The sequence below is a fragment of the Anarhichas minor genome, unplaced genomic scaffold, assembly GCF_050575085.1.
Source record: "Anarhichas minor isolate MPS153535 unplaced genomic scaffold, ASM5057508v1 ptg000054l, whole genome shotgun sequence".
Taxonomy (NCBI): domain Eukaryota; kingdom Metazoa; phylum Chordata; class Actinopteri; order Perciformes; family Anarhichadidae; genus Anarhichas; species Anarhichas minor.
Genome location: NW_027466500.1, coordinates 38,920 through 64,799, shown reverse-complemented (window position 1 = coordinate 64,799; position 25,880 = coordinate 38,920). Strand labels below are relative to the sequence as shown.

The following is a 25,880-nucleotide window of genomic DNA, read 5'->3' as shown; positions in this document are numbered from 1 at the left end:
TGGTGACCTTGTTCATCTGGTTCATGTTGAAGAGACACAGTAGGTTGCTCAACTTTAATTAATCCGATTTATAATATAATATTATTTTCTTAATATTTTATATTTGCATTGAGAGTAATCAGAGTCTTTACTGTTTCACATTTAGAGCAGACCAAATCAGCATCATCAGCCATGACAGAGGTAAGATTCACTTATTTATTTTCACAAAGAAGGCTATAATGGTCCACAGAAGGAGGGCACTAGTTTGAGAGTGGTCTTTTTTATGTTTGCACCGCAGTGTTAGGGTGATAGGCTTAACTGAGCAGTGTCCCAATTGTGGTCATTCCTCTTATTATGATTTGTCATTTAAATATTTGAGCAAGCGTGATCATTTTCTAAGCTATGATTGTTCATTGTAAATTAAGTTTTATTGAAACTGTGTGAAACTAAATTTAAAGGACATTTATGAACATTTAAAGGACAATCTGAATTTTGGTTTGCCCCTTCTACACAGGCTGAAGAGGAAGTAACATACAGTGATGTTAAGCACACGAGGAAAAATTCAAGCCAGGTAATCCATGACTTCAGAGATGATCAAGAAAAATCACATGTACATCTTTCTGAGAATCTACTGTCCCTTTCCTTAGCTGTGCAGGCTGCAGGGTAGTACCATTGCATGTAGTTATTTCATATTCCTGTTTTGCGCAATTTTCTACTTGTACATTTTTATTAATAAGGGATCCAACAAATAAAAGACAAACAGGACATGATTTGTATTGCAAAATGCAAGTATTCTTAAGGACGTATTGGCACATTTAATATAATATCCTATTATACCATTCCCAATTGCAACGAAATAAAACAATGTGTAATTCATCAAAAACAGACAATGCTTAGTCCTCTCCATGTCTTTCACCTCTCTTACCCAGAGGTCAACTGCTGAGAAAGATGTGGACGTGACGTATAGTTCTGTGGTTTTCATGAGGCAACTAAATGTTGAAACGGTAAATATTAAGAAAACCGAAGCTCACATGCTTATGTTCACTACTTTATTTTTATATTTTGTTGTTGGACTTTTTTAAAGATTTTGTAACTTTTTTCCCAGACTGAGAAATTTCAATTTTGTTTTTCTTCCATAATGTCATTTTTTTACTTCTTTTTTCCAACAGGTTGAAGCAAATGACGAGAATGTTACATACAGCACATTGACTAAGCAGTAGTGCTGCTTAGCACACGGTACCCCTGGTTGTTCCACCTTGCCATACTTTTTCCTGTTCTGCATACATTTCAAAGAAGCATTTCCCTTGTTTGCTATGTTTTTTACAATACCATTGACACCACAAGTCTTGGGTGTAACTGTTGTATTATTTAGTAGCCCTAAAGCTCACATAAGCATGTTATCCTGACGCACATAGTGCATAGTTTCCATGTGTCTAAACATCTCAAATTCATCTTATAAAATGTATTTTATCTATCCATGTGTCAAATTGCAATGTGTCAAGCTCACTCACTGTACTGTATCTCATGATGAGTTGGTATAAACCTCCCTAGTGAACTTCTGCTAATATTATCAGTAGCAAACACATTCAGATAGCTATTTCAAAACCTCATCTCAATCATGACACACACAGCAATGCTCATGACTTTACATCATCTCAAAATCTTCCCCTTGTATTCATTTTTTTTCGATTCGTAATACAGCCAGCCATTTAATTTAATTCTTAAGATCTCACCTGTGAGCCAGCAGCTCCCCCTGCCAGGCTGCAGCTAACAAGAATTTTCTGATGAAATCGGACATGTCAGTTGGGCATGCTAAGGCAAATTCGCATATAAATACTGTCCTTGATATATATCGACTCATCCAATAACAACCCAACTCTTGATCCTCATGTGAAAAAATGACATGATGAGGAGTTGTCTTAGTTTACTAAACTAAAAGACAAATGAATGTAAAATATTTTAAAAGACCCTTTTATTAAAGACCCAATGTCCTCCATCTTTCGTGATCATTTTCAACAATATTAAAGTTGGGTGATGTACAAATGGCATGTCTGATCACTTAACACACATATCACCTGACACCAGAAGTTTAAATCCAAAACCAATTTACTGGTGCTAATTATGTCCAGCAATAATATTACTTTAAATTTTCTGTTGTATTATTTAAATACTAATCACTTCGTATTTGCTGCCTTTCATTTGTCTCAACGGCATTACTGTCAGGCCTCAAAGCATTGTAAACCTGATGGTAAAAACCCACTGGAAGTGTTCAAATAGCCCTGTACTGCCACCTTCAGTTTGTTTATAACTACTATCACTACTGAACTCACACGCATATAAAAATAAATTAAGTTTTGAACCCTCTGTTTTTGGTGTTGGTGGTCATTTCCTTGTCAATATTTCATTTAGCTGCTTCACATTAAGGGTTGTAGTATTGAGCATGTTGGCTCACACTGTCATAGCTCACTGGGGCACTTGAATCAAATGGTGCCATTGTTAATGTTTATAGTAAGACCTGTGCTGTTTATGTCAAAATGTCTGCTGTGAAAAATGTTTTAAATGAATCCATTATAGGGCTCATAAACTGGGAGTGATCCTGTAGTGTGCTCCGCCACCATTGTTCCTCATCAATATGTTGCAGACCAAGAGCAGACCAGATTGAAAAATAGATAACGATGTGGTGTCCTGAAATCTATTTGTAAGACATGTTGAGTCAGAGGAAGTAGCTTTTTTTGAAAACCACATAGCTGTCTTGATCAACGGACATCAACCTTACTTCATTTTTACCCCTTGTTCCCCTTCACTCAACAAAGTCTAAACTTTGCCACTGAAGCTGGTTATCTTTATTATTTTGTATCAGTCATCACCAGTGCCTCCAGTGGCCCCCTAAGGAGGTTGCCAGATAGTATGGAGAATATCCACTCACCAGATAATAGATGGATGGAGTACTTACTGTGTACAATGTTTTCTGATAATAACAGGAACAAAATACCATGTGACTCCATACAATATTTACTTCATCAGCCAACTTATGTGATGCAACTGCCTTGCTTAGGAGGAGGCAAGATTGTAACAGTTGCTATTGCATATTAACTAAGATATAGGTGGTAGAGTGCTGTACAGAAGTCTGCCAGTGTCAGTGGTTCATGTTGTTTTGTCTGACATTATAAACATGTTATATTTCATAAATTCTGGACATATATAATTTAATATACAAAACATTGGGTATGAATAGCTAAGACACGAAAATCATCAGAAGGAACAATACCAACAGTGTATCTGTTGAAATGTTGTATTTATTCTTGTTTCTTGCAAATGGATTTCTAATATTTCTGTTCGATAAAATACAAGTGGTTATATTGTGCTTGTGGATTTCTATCAAGAGACTACAGTAACCATATGAAATGCTAAATATATTAATAGAGATGGATATTTAATCTTCTTATTCCACCAAGTGCAGCTGAATAAAACAGTTTGAAATCCATCAAACTCCATCTGTTTCATATATGTCCCTCACCCAGAGGTTATATCCTAAAAGTGATGTGGACGTGATGTACAGCTCTGTGGTTACCATGAAGCAAAAAACAGTTAAAAGGGTAAATATTTAAAAGTTTTGTTTTTGCTTCCTGTATTTCAGTTATTTCAAATATGTTAGTTCTGTACTTTCTAAATCATTTAGCCCTAATTTAAGATACTTTCTTTTAAATGTATTTACTGGACTTCATACACAGTCTACAGTAACATATATTAGTGAAGTATGCTCTAGTTGCATAGATATTTATTTAGATAATCTAACTAACCAATGAAAGGCTACTTCCTTACAGAGGAAGACAGAATTGAACTGTTGCATTTGCATATTTATGAAATGTAGGAAGTAGACAATCAGTCTTGCAGTGCGCTGGTTCATGTTGATTTGCCTGATCACTCACCAACATGGCTGTTCATCTTAGCTTTCTTCTCATCCTCACTGGACTCACAGGTCAGCGATTGGAATCATTTTATAATTGAGTATATATTGTATGCTTCTAATGGTCATCTCAGAAGATGATAATAATGATAACTGTCAGTTAGACAAGTAATAATCTCCAGTTTTGCATTTGATTGATTTTTAAGATAAAAATGACCTAATATGTAAAACAATAGATCATTTTAACATCTACAACATGCAGGTCATATGAAGGAAGATTATTGTCAGTAAATACAACCATTAAAATGCTTTGTTTGTTCTTGTTGCAGGAATTCACAGCATAACTACAGTCAGTAAAGTGTCAGTCAAGGCTGGAGATTCAATCTCTATCCCATGTCTCTATGGCTCACAATATGTAAACCATGTGAAATACTTGTGTAAAGGAAGCTATTGGGCCAACTGTGATTATGAAGTTAAAACAAACCAAATCAATTCAGGAAGGTTTTCAATCTCTGATGACAAAACCCAAAGAATCTTCACTGTGACTGTAAATGATCTGACGGATAAAGACACTGATTATTACTGGTGTATTGTGGAGATTAACAGAAGGTTAGATGACGGAGTGTATTTTCACCTGTCAGTCACCAGAGGTAAGAGTCCTTAAAGTCTTTTCAGCACATTTCCAATCCTTTACACTAACACTTAGAGGGAAAAAAAATAAGCAGGGTCTCACTGTTTGCTTTGGAGACTGATTGTTATGAGGCTACCCACAATTTTCTATTGATTTCCCTTAAGGTACACCCAGTCTCACTGTGGATCATCAGGAGATTACAGGATTTAAAGGACACCATATAACCATCAATTGCTACTATAGTAACCCTGGAGAAATGAAGTGGTGCAGTCTGGGCAGGTCTTGTGTGACATCTTCTGGATCAATCGATGGAACAAGAGTTGCCATCAATGCAAGTGGCCCCAAAGTTTTCACTGTGACTATGAGTGGACTAAAGATAGAGAGCAGCGGCTGGTATCAGTGTGTTAAGGGAGACTTACAGATGCCTGTGCATGTAACTGTTACTGTGCAATCTACCACAAGTAAGTACTACACTTATAAAAGTAAAACATATATGTTTATACATATTTTTGTCCAGTCATTTGTAAATCATTTGATTAAACATAGAAGAGATATAAAGAATAAATATTGTCATTTTACTCATTATGGTCTTGTTTTGGGTTATAGCCACTGTCACGGATACAAGTAACACCTTATCACCCACTCCTGAGCCTCTGAATCTCACCTCTGTTTTTGCAGAAGCAACACCTACCACAGCTCAGGGTGGACAGCACAGGTCAGAAGCCTTTGAATGCAGTATTTAGAGAACTGTGGTCATTTAATGGTGAAATACAACAGTTATAAATGAACATCTATATGTATGTGTATGTATTATAGGAAAAATTAGACTGGTTGGCATAAAACTAAGACTATACGTGTAGAGTTGTAGTGTGTAATACGGTTGATGAATTCTGTTTAATTACTTTGCATTTTGTGCTTTTATATATATTTAATGCAGCAGTGATTCATTTACCCTAAAGAACATCATCATCGCTTTGAGCGTGTTGTTCTTCACTGTGATGGTGACCTTGTTCATCTGGTTCATGTTGAAGAGACACAGTAGGTTGCTGAACTTTAATTAATCCGATTTATAATATAATATTATTTTCTTAATATTTTATATTTGCATTGAGAGTAATCAGAGTCTTTACTGTTTCACATTTAGAGCAGACCAAATCAGCATCATCAGCCATGACAGAGGTAAGATTCACTTATTTATTTTCACAAAGAAGGCTATAATGGTCCACAGAAGGAGGGCACTAGTTTGAGAGTGGTCTTTTTTATGTTTGCACCGCAGTGGTAGGGTGATAGGCTTAACTGAGCAGTGTCCCAATTGTGGTCATTCCTCTTATTATGATTTGTCATTTAAATATTTGAGCAAGCGTGATCATTTTCTAAGCTATGATTGTTCATTGTAAATTAAGTTTTATTGAAACTGTGTGAAACTAAATTTAAAGGACATTTATGAACATTTAAAGGACAATCTGAATTTTGGTTTGCCCCTTCTACACAGGCTGAAGAGGAAGTAACATACAGTGATGTTAAGCACACGAGGAAAACTTCAAGCCAGGTAATCCATGACTTCAGAGATGATCAAGAAAAATCACATGTACATCTTTCTGAGAATCTACTGTCCCTTTCCTTAGCTGTGCAGGCTGCAGGGTAGTACCATTGCATGTAGTTATTTCATATTCCTGTTTTGCGCAATTTTCTACTTGTACATTTTTATTAATAAGGGATCCAACAAATAAAAGACAAACAGGACATGATTTGTATTGCAAACTGCAAGTATTCTTAAGGACGTATTGGCACATTTAATATAATATCCTATTATACCATTCCCAATTGCAACGAAATAAAACAATGTGTAATTCATCAAAAACAGACAATGCTTAGTCCTCTCCATGTCTTTCACCTCTCTTACCCAGAGGTCAACTGCTGAGAAAGATGTGGACGTGACGTATAGTTCTGTGGTTTCCATGAGGCAACTAAATGTTGAAACGGTAAATATTAAGAAAACCGAAGCTCACATGCTTATGTTCACTACTTTTTTTTTTACATTTTGTTGTTGGACTTTTTTAAAGATTTTGTAAATTTTCCCAGACTGAGAAATTTTAATTTTGTTTTTCTTCCATAATGTCATTTTTTTACTTATTGTTTCCAACAGGTTGAAGCAAATGACGAGAATGTTACATACAGCACATTGGCTAAGCACTAGTGCTGCTTAGCACACGTTACCCCTGGTTGTTCCACCTTGCCATACTTTTTCCTGTTCTGCATACATTTCAAAGAAGCATTTCCCTTGTTTGCTATGTTTTTTACAATACCATTGACACCACAAGTCTTGGGTGTAACTGTTGTATTATTTAGTAGCCCTAAAGCTCACATAAGCATGTTATCCTGACACACATAGTGCATAGTTTCCATGTGTCTAAACATCTCAAATCCATCTTGTAAAATGTATTTTATCTATCCATGTGTCAAATTGCAATGTGTCAAGCTCACTCACTGTACTGTATCTCATAAAAACAAAGTTACTTCTTAAATATGACCTTTTTCTAATCCTTGATTTAATTTCACTGCAGACACACCTGGTGGACAATCTGCGCTCCTCTGTAGTTTGATCGTGTTTCCTGAATACTTTATGATGAGTTGGTATAAACCTCCCTAGTGAACTTCTGCTAATGTTATCAGCAGCGAACACATTCAGATAGCTATTTCAAAACCTCACCTCAATCATGACACACACAGCAATGCTCATGACTTTACATCATCTCAAAATCTTCCCCTTGTATTCATTTTTTTTCGATTCGTAATACAGCCAGCCATTTTATTTAATTCTTAAGATCTCACCTGTGAGCCAGCAGCTCCCCCTGCCAGGCTGCAGCTAACAAGAATTTTCTGAAGAAATCGGACATGTCAGTTGGGCATGCTAAGGCAAATTCGCATATAAATACTGTCCTTGATATATCGACTCATCCAATAACAACCCAACTCTTGATCCTCACGTGAAAACATTACATGATGAGGAGACCCAATGTCCTTCATCTTTCGTGATAATTTTCAACAATATTAAAGTTGGGTGATGTAAAAATGGCATGTCTGATCACTTAACACACATATCACCTGACACCTGAAGTTTAAATCCAAAACCAATTTACTGGTGCTAATTATGTCCAGCAATAATATTACTTTAAATTGTCTGTTGTATTATTTAAATACTAATCACTTCGTATTTGCTGCCTTTCATTTGTCTCAACGGCATTACTGTCAGGCCTCAAAGCATTGTAAACCTGATGGTAAAAACCCACTGGAAGTGTTCAAATAGCCCTGTACTGCCACCTTCAGTTTGTTTATAACTACTATCACTACTGAACTCACACGCATATAAAAATAAATTAAGTTTTGAACCCTCTGTTTTTGGTGTTGGTGGTCATTTCCTTGTCAATATTTCATTTAGCTGCTTCAGTTTAAGGGTTGTAGTATTGAGCATGTTGGCTCACACTGTCATAGCTCACTGGGGCACTTGAATCAAATGGTGCCATTGTTAATGTTTATAGTAAGACCTGTGCTGTTTATGTCAAAATGTCTGCTGTGAAAAATGTTTTCATTCATCAATATGTTGCAGACCGAGAGCAAACCAGATTGAAAAATAAATAACGACCTGGAGCTTAACAGGCTCAAAACTGTGGAGATGACAGTGGACTTCAGGAGGAGCCCCCCAACACTGCCCCCCCTCACCATACTCAACAACACTGTGTCCGCTGTGGAGACCTTCAAGTTTCTGGGATCCACAATCTCCCAGTACCTGAAGTGGGCTCCCAACATCAACACCATCAGGAAAAAGGCCCAGCAGAGGTTGTACTTCCTGCGCCAGCTCAGGAAGTTCAACCTGCCTCAGGAGCTGCTGATCCTGTTTTACTCAGCCATCATCCAGTCTGTTCTCTGCTCCTCTATCACTGTGTGGTTTGGATCGGCCACCAAACAGGACAGAAACAGACTACAACGGATTGTCAGGTCTGCAGAGAGGATCATTGGTTCCAGCCTGCCGTCCATCCTGGACTTGTTCACCTCCAGAGTCAGGAAAGGGGCTGGAAAGATCACTGCAGACCCTTCACACCCTGGACACAAGCTGTTCCAACTCCTCCCCTCTGGTAGGCGCTACAGGGCTCTGTACGCCAAAACCACCAGACACAGGAACAGCTTTTTCCACTGGCCGTCACTCTCATGAACAATAAATCAGTAGTATTGCACTACTACCTCTGTTTGCACTATTACCACTACTTGCACTATCACCTCAATTCCATTGCCATTGTTTATAGGTTGATGTTCACATGTGTGTGTATATGTGTATGTATATATATATATATATATATATATATACACACTTTTTCTTTTGGATATATATTTATACTTATATTGTATATAGCTGTTAAATGTTTATAGCTACATCTGTTCTACTTTTTTGCTGCCCTTTTTTATTCTTTATATATATTTTTCTTGTTTATTTTAAATTTGTGTTTGTACATTGACAGCGGAGTGGAAACCGGAGACAAATTCCATGTATGCTTACACATACATGGCCAATAAAGCTGATTCTGATTCTGATTCTGATTATGTGATGCAACTGCCTTGCTTAAGAGGAGGCAAGACTGTAACAGTTGCTATTGCATATTAACTAAGATATAGGTGGTAGAGTGCTGTACAGAAGTCTGCCAGTGTCAGTGGTTCATGTTGATTTGTCTGATGTTATAAACATGTTATATTTCATAAATTCTGGACATATATAATTTAATATACAAAACATTGGGTATGGATAGCTAAAACACGAAAATCATCAGAAGGAACAATACAAACAGTATCTGTTGAAATGTTGTATTTATTCTTGTTTCTTGCAAATGGATTTCTAATATTTCTGTTTGATAAAATACAAGTGGTTATATTGTGCTTGTGGATTTCTATCAAGAGAATACAGTAACCATATGAAATGCTAAATATATTAATAGAGATGAATATTTTAATCTAAATCAACGGTTTAGTCTTTTGCTCCTTCAACACAGGCTGAAGAGGAGGTAACTTACTGTAATGTTGGGTACTTGAGAAAAATATCAACCCAGGTAAACTAAACACACAAAAAACATAATTTGTATTGAACAAGTTCAATAAGGTCACACAAGGACATTTAAAACGAACTTCTTATTCCACCAAGTGCAGCTGAATAAAACAGTTGGAAATCCATCAAAATCCATCTGTTTCATATATGTCCCTCACCCAGAGGTTATATCCTAAAAGTGATGTGGACGTGATGTACAGCTCTGTGGTTACCATAAAGCAAAAAACTGTTAAAAGGGTAAATATTTAAAAGTTTTGTTTTTGCTTCCTGTATTTCAGTTATTTCAAATATGTTAGTTCTGTACTTTCTAAATCATTTAGCTCTAATTTAAGATCTTTTTTCAAATGTATTTACTGGACTTCATACCCAGTCTACAGTAAAATATATTAGGGAAGTACGCTCTAGTTGCATAGATATTTATTTAGAAAATCTAACTAACCAATGAAAGGCAACTTCCTTACAGAGGAAGACAGAATTGAACTGTTGTATTTGCATATTTATGAAATGTAGGAAGTAGACAATCAGTCTTGCAGTGTGCTGGTTCATGTTGATTTGCCTGATCACTCACCAACATGGCTGTTCATCTTAGCTTTCTTCTCATCCTCACTGGACTCACAGGTCAGCGATTGGAATCATTTTATAATTGAGTATATATTGTATGCTTCTAATGGTCATGTCAGAAGATGATAATAATGATAACTGTCAGTTAGACAAGTAATAATCTCCAGTTTTGCATTTGATTGATTTTTAAGATAAAAATGACCTAATATGTAAAACAATAGATTTTAACATCTACAACATGCAGGTCATATGAAGGAAGATTATCGTCAGTAAATACAACCATTACAATGCTTTGTTTGTTCTTGTTGCAGGAATTCACAGCATAACTACAGTCAGTAAAGTGTCAGTGAAGGCTGGAGATTCAATCTCTATCCCATGTCTCTATGACTCACAATATGTAAACCATGTGAAATACTTGTGTAAAGGAAGACCTTGGTCCTCCTGCACTTATGAAATTAAAACAAACCAAATCAATTCAGGAAGGTTTTCAATCTCTGATAACAAAACCCAAAGAATCTTCACTGTGACTGTAAATGATCTGACGGATAGAGACACTGATTATTACTGGTGTGCTGTGGAGATTAACGCAGGGGGAGATGTCGGAGTGCTTTTTCACCTCACCAGAGGTAAGAGTCCTTAAAGTCTTTTCAGCACATTTCCATTGCTTTACACTAACACTTTAGAGGGGGGAAAAATAAGCAGGGTCTCATTGTTTGCTTTGGAGACTGATTGTTATGAGGCTACCCACAATTTTCTATTGATTTCCCTTAAGGTACACCCAGTCTCACTGTGGATCATCAGGAGATTACAGGATTTAAAGGACACCATATAACCATCAATTGCTACTATAGTAACCCTGGAGAAATGAAGTGGTGCAGGCTGGGCAGGTCTTGTGTAACAACTAGATGTTCTGGATTAATCGATGGAACAAGAGTTGCCATCAATGCAAGTGGCCCCAATGTTTTCACTGTGACTATGAGTGGACTAAAGATAGAGAGCAGCGGCTGGTATCAGTGTGTTAACGGAGACTTACAGATGCCTGTGCATGTAACTGTTATTGTGCAATCTACCACAAGTAAGTACTACAATTATAAAAGTAAAACATATATGTTTATAAGTATTTTTGTCCAGTCATTTGTAAATCATTTGATTAAACATAGAAGAGATATAAAGAATAAATATTGTCATTTTACTCATTATGGTCTTGTTTTGGGTTATAGCCACTGTTACAGATACAAGTAACACCTTATGACCCACTCCTGAGCCTCTGAATCTCACCTCTGTTTTTGCAGAAGCAACACCTACCACAGCTCAGGGTGGACAGCACAGGTCAGAAGCCTTTGAATGCAGTATTTAGAGAACTGTGGTCATTTAATGGTGAAATATAACAGTTCTAAATGAACATCTATATGTATGTGTATGTATTATAGGAAAAATTAGACTGGTTGGCATAAAACTAAGACTATACGTGTAGAGTTGTAGTGTGTAATACGGTTGATGAATTATATTTAATTACTTTGCATTTTGTGCTTTTATGTATATTTAATGCAGCAGTGATTCATTTACCCTAAAGAACATCATCATCGCTTTGAGCGTGTTGTTCTTCACTGTGATGGTGACCTTGTTCATCTGGTTCATGTTGAAGAGACACAGTAGGTTGCTGAACTTTAATTAATCCGATTTATAATATAATATTATTTTCTTAATATTTTATATTTGCATTGAGAGTAATCAGAGTCTTTACTGTTTCACATTTAGAGCAGACCAAATCAGCATCATCAGCCATGACAGAGGTAAGATTCACTTATTTATTTTCACAAAGAAGGCTATAATGGTCCACAGAAGGAGGGCACTAGTTTGAGAGTGGTCTTTTTTATGTTTGCACCGCAGTGGTAGGGTGATAGGCTTAATGAGCAGTGTCCCAATTGTGGTCATTCCTCTTATTATGATTTGTCATTTAAATATTTGAGCAACTGTGATCATTTTCTAAGCTATGATTGTTCATTGTAAATTAAGTTTTATTGAAACTGTGTGAAACTAAATTGAAAGGACATTTATGAACATTTAAAGGACAATCTGAATTTTGGTTTGCCCCTTCTACACAGGCTGAAGAGGAAGTAACATACAGTGATGTTAAGCACACGAGGAAAACTTCAAGCCAGGTAATCCATGACTTCAGAGATGATCAAGAAAAATCACATGTACATCTTTCTGAGAATCTACTGTCCCTTTCCTTAGCTGTGCAGGCTGCAGGGTAGTACCATTGCATGTAGTTATTTCATATTCCTGCTTTGCGCAATTTTCTACTTGTACATTTTTATTAATAAGGGATCCAACAAATAAAAGACAAACAGGACATGATTTGTATTGCAAAATGCAAGTATTCTTAAGGACGTATTGGCACATTTAATATAATATCCTATTATACCATTCCCAATTGCAACGAAATAAAACAATGTGTAATTCATCAAAAACAGACAATGCTTAGTCCTCTCCATGTCTTTCACCTCTCTTACCCAGAGGTCAACTGCTGAGAAAGATGTGGACGTGACGTATAGTTCTGTGGTTTCCATGAGGCAACTAAATGTTGAAACGGTAAATATTAAGAAAACCGAAGCTCACATGCTTATGTTCACTACTTTATTTTTTACATTTTGTTGTTGGACTTTTCTAAAGATTTTGTAACTTTTTTCCCAGACTGAGAAATTTTAATTTAGTTTTTTCTTCCATAATGTCATTTTTTTACTTCTTTTTTCCAACAGGTTGAAGCAAATGACGAGAATGTTACATACAGCACATTGACTAAGCACTAGTGCTGCTTAGCACACGTTACCCCTGGTTGTTCCACCTTGCCATACTTTTTCCTGTTCTGCATACATTTCAAAGAAGCATTTCCCTTGTTTGCTATGTTTTTTACAATACCATTGACACCACAAGTCTTGGGTGTAACTGTTGTATTATTTAGTAGCCCTAAAGCTCACATAAGCATGTTATCCTGACACATAGTGCATAGTTTCCATGTGTCTAAACATCTCAAATCCATCTTGTAAAATGTATTTTATCTATCCATGTGTCAAATTGCAATGTGTCAAGCTCACTCACTGTACTGTATCTCATAAAAACAAAGTTACTTCTTAAATATGACCTCTTTCTAATCCTTGATTTAATTTCACTGCAGACACACCTGGTGGACAATCTGCGCTCCTCTGTAGTTTGATCGTGTTTCCTGAATACTTTATGATGAGTTGGTATAAACCTCCCTAGTGAACTTCTGCTAATGTTATCAGTAGCTAACACTTTCAGATAGCTATTTCAAAACCTCACCTCAATCATGACACACACAGCAATGCTCATGACTTTACATCATCTCAAAATCTTCCCCTTGTATTCATTTTTTTTCGATTCGTAATACAGTCAGCCATTTTATTTAATTCTTAAGATCTCACCTGTGAGCCAGCAGCTCCCCCTGCCAGGCTGCAGCTAACAAGAATTTTCTGAAGAAATCGGACATGTCAGTTGGGCATGCTAAGGCAAATTCGCATATAAATACTGTCCTTGATATATCGACTCATCCAATAACAACCCAACTCTTGATCCTCACGTGAAAACATTACATGATGAGGAGACCCAATGTCCTTCATCTTTCGTGATAATTTTCAACAATATTAAAGTTGGGTGATGTAAAAATGGCATGTCTGATCACTTAACACACATATCACCTTACACCTGAAGTTTAAATCCAAAACCAATTTACTGGTGCTAATTATGTCCAGCAATAATATTACTTTAAATTTTCTGTTGTATTATTTAAATACTAATCACTTCGTATTTGCTGCCTTTCATTTGTCTCAACGGCATTACTGTCAGGCCTCAAAGCATTGTAAACCTGATGGTAAAAACCCACTGGAAGTGTTCAAATAGCCCTGTACTGCCACCTTCAGTTTGTTTATAACTACTATCACTACTGAACTCACACGCACATTAAAATAAATTAAGTTTTGAACCCTCTGTTTTTGGTGTTGGTGGTCATTTCCTTGTCAATATTTCATTTAGCTGCTTCAGTTTAAAGGGTTGTAGTATTGAGCATGTTGGCTCACACTGTCATAGCTCACTGGGGCACTTGAATCAAATGGTGCCATTGTTAATGTTTATAGTAAGACCTGTGCTGTTTATGTCAAAATGTCTGCTGTGAAAAATGTTTTAAATGAATCCATTATAGGGCTCATAAACTGGGAGTGATCCTGTAGTGTGCTCCGCCACCATTGTTCCTCATCAATATGTTGCAGACCGAGAGCAGACCAGATTGAAAAATAGATAACGATGTGGTGTCCTGAAATCTATTTGTAAGACATGTTGAGTCAGAGGAAGTAGCTTTTTTTGAAAACCACATAGCTGTCTTGATCAACGGACATCAACCTTACTTCATTTTTACTCCTTGTTCCCCTTCACTCAACAAAGTCTAAACTTTGCCACTGTAGCTGGTTATCTTCCTTATTTTGTATCAGTCATCACCAGTGCCTCCAGTGGCCCCCTAAGGAGGTTGCCAGATAGTATGGAGAATATCCACTCACCAGATAATAGATGGATGGAGTACTTACTGTGTACAATGTTTTCTGATAATAACAGGAACAAAATACCATGTGACTCCATACAATATTTACTTCATCAGCCAACTTATGTGATGCAACTGCCTTGCTTAGGAGGAGGCAAGATTGTAACAGTTGCTATTGCATATTAACTATGATATAGGTGGTAGAGTGCTGTACAGAAGTCTGCCAGTGTCAGTGGTTCATGTTGTTTTGTCTGACATTATAAACATGTTATATTTCATAAATTCTGGACATATATAATTTAATATACAAAACATTGGGTATGAATAGCTAAGACACGAAAATCATCAGAAGGAACAATACAAACAGTGTATCTGTTGAAATGTTGTATTTATTCTTGTTTCTTGCAAATGGATTTCTAATATTTCTGTTTGATAAAATACAAGTGGTTATATTGTGCTTGTGGATTTCTATCAAGAGACTACAGTAACCATATGAAATGCTAAATATATTAATAGAGATGGATATTTAATCTTCTTATTCCACCAAGTGCAGCTGAATAAAACAGTTTGAAATCCATCAAAATCCATCTGTTTCATATATGTCCCTCACCCAGAGGTTATATCCTAAAAGTGATGTGGACGTGATGTACAGCTCTGTGGTTACCATGAAGCAAAAAACAGTTAAAAGGGTAAATATTTAAAAGTTTTGTTTTTGCTTCCTGTATTTCAGTCATTTCAAATATGTTAGTTCTGTACTTTCTAAATCATTTAGCCCTAATTTAAGATATTTTCTTTTAAATGTATTTACTGGACTTCATACACAGTCTACAGTAAAATATATTAGGGAAGTACGCTCTAGTTGCATAGATATTTATTTAGATAATCTAACTAACCAATGAAAGGCTACTTCCTTACAGAGGAAGACAGAATTGAACTGTTGCATTTGCATATTTATGAAATGTAGGAAGTAGACAATCAGTCTTGCAGTGCGCTGGTTCATGTTGATTTGCCTGATCACTCACCAACATGGCTGTTCATCTTAGCTTTCTTCTCATCCTCACTGGACTCACAGGTCAGCGATTGGAATCATTTTATAATTGAGTATATATTGTATGCTTCTGATGGTCATCTCAGAAGATGATAATAATGATAACTGTCAGTTAGACAAGTAATAATCTCCAGTTTTGCATTTGATTGATTTTTAAGACAACAATGATCTAATATGTAAAACAATAGATAATTTTAACATCTACAACATGCAGGTCATATGAAGGAAGATTATTGTCAGTAAATACAACCATTAAAATGCTTTGTTTGTTCTTGTTGCAGGAATTCACAGCATAACTACAGTCAGTAAAGTGTCAGTCAAGGCTGGAGATTCAATCTCTATCCCATGTCTCTATGACTCACAATATGTAAACCATGTGAAATACTTGTGTAAAGGAAGAACTTGGGCCAACTGTGATTATGAAGTTAAAACAAACCAAATCAATTCAGGAAGGTTTTCAATCTCTGATAACAAAACCCAAAGAATCTTCACTGTGACTGTAAATGATCTGACGGATAGAGACACTGATTATTACTGGTGTGCTGTGGAGATTAACAGAAGGTTAGATGACGGAGTGTATTTTCACCTGTCAGTCACCAGAGGTAAGAGTCCTTAAAGTCTTTTCAGCACATTTCCAATCCTTTCCACTAACACTTTAGAGGAAAAAAAAAATAAGCAGGGTCTCACTGTTTGCTTTGGAGACTGATTGTTATGAGGCTACCCACAATTTTCTATTGATTTCCCTTAAGGTACACCCAGTCTCACTGTGGATCATCAGGAGATTACAGGATTTAAAGGACACCATATAACCATCAATTGCTACTATAGTAACCCTGGAGAAATGAAGTGGTGCAGGCTGGGCATGTCTTGTGTAACAACTAGATCTTCTGGATTAATCGATGGAACAAGAGTTGCCATCAAAACAAATGGCTCCAATGTTTTCACTGTGACTATGAGTGGACTAAAGATAGAGAGCAGCGGCTGGTATCAGTGTGTTAAGGGAGACTTACAGATGCCTGTGCATGTAACTGTTACTGTGCAATCTACCACAAGTAAGTACTACACTTCTAAAAGTAAAACATATATGTTTATACATATTGTTGTCCAGTCATTTGTAAATCATTTGATTAAACATAGAAGAGATATAAATAATACATATTGTCATTTTACTCATTATGGTCTTGTTTTGGGTTATAGCCACTGTCACGGATACAAGCGACACCTTATCACCCACTCCTGAGCCTCTGAATCTCACCTCTGTTTTTGCAGAAGCAACACCTACCACAGCTCAGGGTGAACAGCACAAGTCAGAAGCCTTTGAATGCAGTATTTAGAGAACTGTGGTCATTTAATGGTGAAATACAACAGTTATAAATGAACATCTATATGTATGTGTATGTATTATAGGAATAATTAGACTGGTTGGCATAAAACTAAGACTATACGTGTAGAGTTGTAGTGTGTAATACGGTTGATGAATTCTGTTTAATTACTTTGCATTTTTTGCTTTTATATATATTTAATGCAGCAGTGATTCATTTACCCTAAAGAACATCATCATCGCTTTGAGCGTGTTGTTCTTCACTGTGATGGTGACCTTGTTCATCTGGTTCATGTTGAAGAGACACAGTAGGTTGCTCAACTTTAATTAATCCGATTTATAATATAATATTATTTTCTTAATATTTTATATTTGCATTGAGAGTAATCAGAGTCTTTACTGTTTCACATTTAGAGCAGACCAAATCAGCATCATCAGCCATGACAGAGGTAAGATTCACTTATTTATTTTCACAAAGAAGGCTATAATGGTCCACAGAAGGAGGGCACTAGTTTGAGAGTGGTCTTTTTTTATGTTTGCACCGCAGTGGTAGGGTGATAGGCTTAATGAGCAGTGTCCCAATTGTGGTCATTCCTCTTATTATGATTTGTCATTTAAATATTTGAGCAAGCGTGATCATTTTCTAAGCTATGATTGTTCATTGTAAATTAAGTTTTATTGAAACTGTGTGAAACTAAATTTAAAGGACATTTATGAACATTTAAAGGACAATCTGAATTTTGGTTTGTCCCTTCTACACAGGCTGAAGAGGAAGTAACATACAGTGATGTTAAGCACACGAGGAAAACTTCAAGCCAGGTAATCCATGACTTCAGAGATGATCAAGAAAAATCACATGTACATCTTTCTGAGAATCTACTATCCCTTTCCTTAGCTGTGCAGGCTGCAGGGTAGTACCATTGCATGTAGTTATTTCATATTCCTGTTTTGCGCAATTTTCTACTTGTACATTTTTATTAATAAGGGATCCAACAAATAAAAGACAAACAGGACATGATTTGTATTGCAAAATGCAAGTATTCTTAAGGACGTATTGGCACATTTAATATAATATCCTATTATACCATTCCCAATTGCAACGAAATAAAACAATGTGTAATTCATCAAAAACAGACAATGCTTAGTCCTCTCCATGTCTTTCACCTCTCTTACCCAGAGGTCAACTGCTGAGAAAGATGTGGACGTGACGTATAGTTCTGTGGTTTCCATGAGGCAACTAAATGTTGAAACGGTAAATATTAAGAAAACCGAAGCTCACATGCTTATGTTCACTACTTTTTTTTTACATTTTGTTGTTGGACTTTTCTAAAGATTTTGTAACTTTTTTCCCAGACTGAGAAATTTAAATTTTGTTTTTTCTTCCATAATGTCATTTTTTTACTTATTGTTTCCAACAGGTTGAAGCAAATGACGAGAATGTTACATACAGCACATTGGCTAAGCAGTAGTGCTGCTTAGCACACGTTACCCCTGGTTGTTCCACCTTGCCATACTTTTTCCTGTTCTGCATACATTTCAAAGAAGCATTTCCCTTGTTTGCTATGTTTTTTACAATACCATTGACACCCCAAGTCTTGGGTGTAACTGTTGTATTATTTAGTAGCCCTAAAGCTCACATAAGCATGTTATCCTGACACATAGTGCATAGTTTCCATGTGTCTAAACATCTCAAATTCATCTTATAAAATGTATTTTATCTATCCATGTGTCAAATTGCAATGTGTCAAGCTCACTCACTGTACTGTATCTCATGATGAGTTGGTATAAACCTCCCGAGTGAACTTCTGCTAATGTTATCAGAAGCGAACACATTCAGATAGCTATTTCAAAACCTCACCTCAATCATGACACACACAGCAATGCTCATGACTTTACATCATCTCAAAATCTTCCCCTTGTATTCATTTTTTTTCGATTCGTAATACAGCCAGCCATTTAATTTAATTCTTAAGATCGGACATGCCAGTTGGGCATGCTAAGGCAAATTCGCATATAAATACTGTCCTTGATATATCGACTCATCCAATAACAACCCAACTCTTGATCCTCACGTGAAAACATTACATGATGAGGAGACCCAATGTCCTTCATCTTTCGTGATCATTTTCAACAATATTAAAGTTGGGTGATGTAAAAATGGCATGTCTGATCACTTAACACACATATCACCTGACACCTCAAGTTTAAATCCAAAACCAATTTACTGGTGCTAATTATGTCCAGCAATAATATTACTTTAAATTGTCTGTTGTATTATTTAAATACTAATCACTTCGTATTTGCTGCCTTTCATTTGTCTCAATGGCATTACTGTCAGGCCTCAAAGCATTGTAAACCTGATGGTAAAAACCCACTGGAAGTGTTCAAATAGCCCTGTACTGCCACCTTCAGTTTGTTTATAACTACTATCACTACTGAACTCACACACATATAAAAATAAATTAAGTTTTGAACCCTCTGTTTTTGGTGTTGGTGGTCATTTCCTTGTCAATATTTCATTTAGCTGCTTCACATTAAGGGTTGTAGTATTGAGCATGTTGGCTCACACTGTCATAGCTCACTGGGGCACTTGAATCAAATGGTGCCATTGTTAATGTTTATAGTAAGACCTGTGCTGTTTATGTCAAAATGTCTGCTGTGAAAAATGTTTTAAATGAATCCATTATAGGGCTCATAAACTGGGAGTGATCCTGTAGTGTGCTCCGCCACCATTGTTCCTCATCAATATGTTGCAGACCGAGAGCAGACCAGATTGAAAAATAGATAACGATGTGGTGTCCTGAAATCTATTTGTAAGACATGTTGAGTCAGAGGAAGTAGCTTTTTTTGAAAACCACATAGCTGTCTTGATCAACGGACATCAACCTTACTTCATTTTTACCCCTTGTTCCCCTTCACTCAACAAAGTCTAAACTTTGCCACTGAAGCTGGTTATCTTTATTATTTTGTATCAGTCATCACCAGTGCCTCCAGTGGCCCCCTAAGGAGGTTGCCAGATAGTATGGAGAATATCCACTCACCAGATAATAGATGGATGGAGTACTTACTGTGTACAATGTTTTCTGATAATAACAGGAACAAAATACCATGTGACTCCATACAATATTTACTTCATCAGCCAACTTATGTGATGCAACTGCCTTGCTTAGGAGGAGGCAAGATTGTAACAGTTGCTATTGCATATTAACTAAGATATAGGTGGTAGAGTGCTGTACAGAAGTCTGCCAGTGTCAGTGGTTCATGTTGTTTTGTCTGACATTATAAACATGTTATATTTCATAAATTCTGGACATATATAATTTAATATACAAAACATTGGGTATGAATAGCTAAGACACGAAAATCATCAGAAGGAACAATACCAACAGTGTATCTGTTGAAATGTTGTATTTATTCTTGTTTCTTGCAAATGGATTTCTAATATTTCTGTTCGATAAAATACAAGTGGTTATATTGTGCTTGTGGATTTCTATCAAGAGACTACAGTAACCATATGAAATGCTAAATATATTAATAGAGATGGATATTTAATCTTCTTATTCCACCAAGTGCAGCTGAATAAAACAGTTTGAAATCCATCAAAATCCATCTGTTTCATATATGTCCCTCACCCAGAGGTTATATCCTAAAAGTGATGTGGACGTGATGTACAGCTCTGTGGTTACCATGAAGCAAAAAACAGTTAAAAGGGTAAATATTTAAAAGTTTTGTTTTTGCTTCCTGTATTTCAGTCATTTCAAATATGTTAGTTCTGTACTTTCTAAATCATTTAGCCCTAATTTAAGATATTTTCTTTTAAATGTATTTACTGGACTTCATACACAGTCTACAGTAACATATATTAGTGAAGTATGCTCTAGTTGCATAGATATTTATTTAGATAATCTAACTAACCAATGAAAGGCTACTTCCTTACAGAGGAAGACAGAATTGAACTGTTGCATTTGCATATTTATGAAATGTAGGAAGTAGACAATCAGTCTTGCAGTGCGCTGGTTCATGTTGATTTGCCTGATCACTCACCAACATGGCTGTTCATCTTAGCTTTCTTCTCATCCTCACTGGACTCACAGGTCAGCGATTGGAATCATTTTATAATTGAGTATATATTGTATGCTTCTAATGGTCATCTCAGAAGATGATAATAATGATAACTGTCAGTTAGACAAGTAATAATCTCCAGTTTTGCATTTGATTGATTTTTAAGATAAAAATGACCTAATATGTAAAACAATAGATCATTTTAACATCTACAACATGCAGGTCATATGAAGGAAGATTATTGTCAGTAAATACAACCATTAAAATGCTTTGTTTGTTCTTGTTGCAGGAATTCACAGCATAACTACAGTCAGTAAAGTGTCAGTGAAGGCTGGAGATTCAATCTCTATCCCATGTCTCTATGGCTCACAATATGTAAACCATGTGAAATACTTGTGTAAAGGAAGCACTTGGTCCTCCTGCACTTATGAAGTTAGAACAGACCAAAGAAATTCAAGAAAGTTTTCAATCTCTGATGACAAAACCCAAAGAATCTTCACTGTGACTGTAAATGATCTGACGGATAGAGACACTGATTATTACTGGTGTATTGTGGAGATTAATGAAGGGAAAGATGTCGGAGTGCTTTTTCACCTGTCAGCCACCAGAGGTAAGAGTCCTTAAAGTCTTTTCAGCACATTTCCAATCCTTTACACTAACACTTTAGAGGGAAAAAAAATAAGCAGGGTCTCATTGTTTGCTTTGGAGACTGATTGTTATGAGGCTACCCACAATTTTATATTGATTTCCCTTAAGGTACACCCAGTCTCACTGTGGATCATCAGGAGATTACAGGATTTAAAGGACACCATATAACCATCAATTGCTACTATAGTAACCCTGGAGAAATGAAGTGGTGCAGGCTGGGCAGGTCTTGTGTGACATCTTCTGGATTAATCGATGGAACAAGAGTTGCCATCAAAACAAGTGGCTCCAATGTTTTCACTGTGACTATGAGTGGACTAAAGATAGAGAGCAGCGGCTGGTATCAGTGTGTTAAGGGAGACTTACAGATGCCTGTGCATGTAACTGTTACTGTGCAATCTACCACAAGTAAGTACTACACTTATAAAAGTAAAACATATATGTTTATAAATATTGTTGTCCAGTCATTTGTAAATCATTTGATTAAACATAGAAGAGATATAAATAATAAATATTGTCATTTTACTCATTATGGTCTTGTTTTGGGTTATATCCACTGTTACAGATACAAGCAACACCTTATCACCCACTCCTGAGCCTCTGAATCTCACCTCTGTTTTTGCAAAAGCAACACCTACCACAGCTCAGGGTGAACAGCACAGGTCAGAAGCCTTCACATCTACATGCAAATACATTATTGGATTGTTTAAGAAAGTCTTATTTTTAATTCCTGCATTATGTGCTTTAAATATATGCTGCAGTGTTTTAGTTGACCGAAAGGGCTTCATCATCCGTTTGACTTTGCTGATCTTTGTTGTGATGGTGACATTGTTCATCTGGTTTATGTTCAAAAGACACAGTAAGTTTATGCAGAATTTTGATGAATCCAATTTATGCCAAAACAGTTTTATTATTTGTAAATAGTTTACCGTAATTGTAGAATATTGTGTATTATTGTCATTTAGCATTGATAGTCCTAATTGGATTTTTCATTGCTTCACTTTTAGAACAGAACAAAGCAGAGTCATCAGCCACAACAATGGTACAGTAAGATATGTTGATTCATTTCCAGTACAATTATTTTACAAAGAAGGAGACACACTATCATGGCCATTTGCTTAATGTAACACTGCACTGATAGCAAGTGCAATAAATAGTGCTCACTGTAGAGACAATACTGCTTTGTCCCTTTGCAGGTGCAGGATTACAATGTAGATGAAAATAAAATAGTTATATTACATAAAATATATCTTGATCATTCATATCATTGTTGTGTATCTTTTAATACAACCTTGTTTGATAGGAGAGCATTGAGATACACTTAATTGAGCACATCTGTGATCACAAACAGGTTTAATGAAGAAACCAATTGTGTTTATTGGTTCGAACTTGCCATGAATGTTCTGTCCTCTGCTCCTCAAACACAGGCTAAAGAAGAAGTAGCATACTGTACTATTAAGAGAAAGAGAAAAACTGTGTATGTTCCTTTTTTCTTTTTAGCAAGATCCCCTCAAGATTATTAATATTTCTTTTACTTTCACTATTTATAGAATACGGTTTTAGTAAACTCTTCTGGTAATTTGTCTCATCATGTGTTTCCCTTTAAAAGGAATTATTTATATAAATGGTTCATGATTATTATTTTAACAAAGATCATGTTTATGTTATCGAATCTCTGGTCATATAAAATGGTGTATTGCCTTTATTTAAGTAACATTTGGTTTGTTCCTTCATCAGGATGAAGAGGAGGTGATGTAATGCAATGCACATCAGAAAAACTTCAGATGAGGTAGCCGTGAACCAAGTAGACCACAAGTACCCTCAAATAGCATTTATTTTTTCATTATACACGCTTGTATTTGAATGAAGCAAAAATAACAAAAAAAAGTTTGTTCAATTGATCTGTTTCACGTTTGTGTCTTCTCTCTTACCCAGTGATGTGGATGTGATGTACAACTCTGTGGTCACTGTAGAACGGCAAACTGTACAAAGCGTCAAATTTAAGAGAACCGAAACCAGCCTCACACTGTTTCTCACATACACACAGTGATGCTTTTTCCCACATTTTATGGATGTCAATGTCTGTCTGACAGTCGCACCACCACTTTGATCCAGAGTGAAATATCAGAACAGCTATTGGATTGATTATTACAATATTTAGTACAGACATTCCTGGTGTCCAGAGGATGTACCCAAACAACTTTTGTTGATCCCTTTACTTTCAATCCAGCGCCATTATCAGGTCAAACATTATTTGTTTTTATGACCAAACACATGCAAACTTTATCTTTGATCATTTTTCCTAATTGTCATTTTTTTCTTCTGTTCTGCAACAGGTTGAAGTAAAAGATGAGGATGCATTGGCCCAGCAGCAGCAAAACCTGTAAATGTTTCCCCTACTACTCATACATCTTATCTGTCTATCACTGGACTCTTTTTTTAGATGATTGCAACATCCGAAAGCATCGACAAAAGCCTTCAACATACTTAGACATGATCCTTTCCTCTCATAGGAGGTTAAGAGCATCTTAAGAAGCTCCAGAACTTGCAGGAGCTTTTATTGTTTTTATTAATTTAAGTCTGCATTTGTATCATGAACGCTTATGATGTTTAAGTGACTTTTAATAGAAAATAAATGATATTGTTTAAATTACAAAATAAGAAAATCGAATTAACCTAACACACACAAATACATTTAACAATCGATCTTTGCATATATTTTGTTATTATCCTCCTTCCCTGTCTTATATTCATCTCTCCTGGCTGAAATGCCGCTTTCTTGATGTTATTTTTGCAGTTTCCATATCTTCTTTCTTTATATTTATGGTGCCACAGTATGCTTATAGGTTTGATATAGAACTTGTGCATTCAGGAAGTCAATGCCTAATTTAGGGTTTAATATGCGTTTAAAAGTGACGTCTGCCTGGAGCAGCAGGTAAATCATGTGTGTCTCCTCTGTGGTTATTGAAACAACAACTTTTGAGTAGTGCAGAGATGGCATACTGTGTGACATTAGTTTTCAAATGAATATGCTTCAAATGCTGATGTAATCACAGATACTTTAAGCACAATTACATCAGTAAAAAAATAACTAAAAAATGTCATTACACTCAATTTGTGTTGTTCAAACATTTTCAAACTCGTCTATCATATTATTGACTTGATGGATTAGGCATACTTTAAAAGGTATAAAAATAAACAAATAAATTGGGCATATATTTGGTGATTTGTGACTTGTGAACATTACAAACTATATGCTTCATGACAATCTAATGTTCACATTAGACACTTCAATTTTAAAGGATTGACTGAAGGCAGGAAAACATTATTATTGGCATATGTATTGGCAGGAGGGTGATGTTGTGAAAGCTTTATTGTCTATATTACTATTGAATATACCAGGGCTAAAAGTTGCAATTGTTTACTGTCATGTTTTGATAAATAAAGACATTTCAGTCTATATGCTTGAAGTTATTCAAAAATGTTGTATCCACTGCATCAGTGACATTTTTTATACTTGATCAACTCTGCAGTTGTGGCTTCTGACACATGTTGGAAAACAATTGGTCTTTTGTTTAGAAATTGTGGGTCCACTAAATTTGCACATATGGTAAATGTAAATTATTGCAAGTGTTGGGGAAGCTACTTTGAAAATGTAAATGGGGAAGCTGAAAGCACGTCGTTCTTGGAAGTACAGCAAAACTGTTTTTTCTTGGAAGCAGCCAAGCAACACATAACAATTAGTTTAGGTAGCCGTTAGATGCCAAAGTATGATGCACAGATGCACTTAATATTTTGTGCATTAAACTACCATACAAAACAAACCTAGACTGCATTTACACAATAAGAGGTTATTTAAAGCAGTACAGCTATTTGCTAGTGTCATAGTGGCAGAAATTGTCTTTCATACTTCATACTTTATTACAATTGTGCACACAATAATCTTTTTTTTTTCTTCACTTTAACCTAAAAATTTTTTAGAAAGAAACTTTATCTGTCACATACCTTCTTATATACTGTCTATGGTTAATGCAAAATAAAAAAAATATCCCAGCCTTGACGTCACCATGCCGTGACGTGAA

General features: G+C 35.8%; 3 protein-coding genes and 1 long non-coding RNA gene across 4 annotated transcripts; all 4 read left to right on the top strand.

Moving 5' to 3' along the window:
• Positions 1–584: 584 nt before the first annotated feature.
• On the top strand, positions 585–2,343 carry LOC142931790 (uncharacterized). The gene is made up of 2 exons (XR_012947410.1): positions 585–983; positions 1,149–2,343. It is a non-coding gene; the product is annotated as an uncharacterized LOC142931790 (long non-coding RNA).
• A 1,533-nt stretch (positions 2,344–3,876) lies between these two features.
• On the top strand, positions 3,877–11,422 carry LOC142931661 (polymeric immunoglobulin receptor-like). The gene is made up of 7 exons (XM_076075687.1): positions 3,877–3,958; positions 4,216–4,536; positions 4,682–5,086; positions 7,082–7,090; positions 10,482–10,796; positions 10,943–11,245; positions 11,391–11,422. Exons 1-7 carry the CDS (start codon positions 3,913–3,915, stop codon positions 11,420–11,422), a joined length of 1,431 nt encoding a protein of 476 aa, XP_075931802.1. The 5' UTR covers positions 3,877–3,912.
• A 4,604-nt stretch (positions 11,423–16,026) lies between these two features.
• LOC142931660 (polymeric immunoglobulin receptor-like) lies at positions 16,027–19,523 on the top strand (the record flags this gene model as incomplete). Its single annotated transcript, XM_076075686.1, has 7 exons — positions 16,027–16,372; positions 16,520–17,076; positions 17,299–17,399; positions 17,506–17,540; positions 17,854–17,910; positions 18,269–18,343; positions 18,510–19,523. Coding segments are annotated over 2 exons (837 nt in total), but the record flags the coding sequence as incomplete, so codon positions are not given.
• A 1,616-nt stretch (positions 19,524–21,139) lies between these two features.
• LOC142931659 (polymeric immunoglobulin receptor-like) lies at positions 21,140–24,185 on the top strand. Its single transcript, XM_076075685.1, has 6 exons — positions 21,140–21,185; positions 21,443–21,763; positions 21,910–22,206; positions 22,364–22,460; positions 23,734–23,782; positions 24,135–24,185. Exons 1-6 carry the CDS (start codon positions 21,140–21,142, stop codon positions 24,183–24,185), a joined length of 861 nt encoding a protein of 286 aa, XP_075931800.1.
• The last annotated feature ends 1,695 nt before the right edge of the window (positions 24,186–25,880 follow it).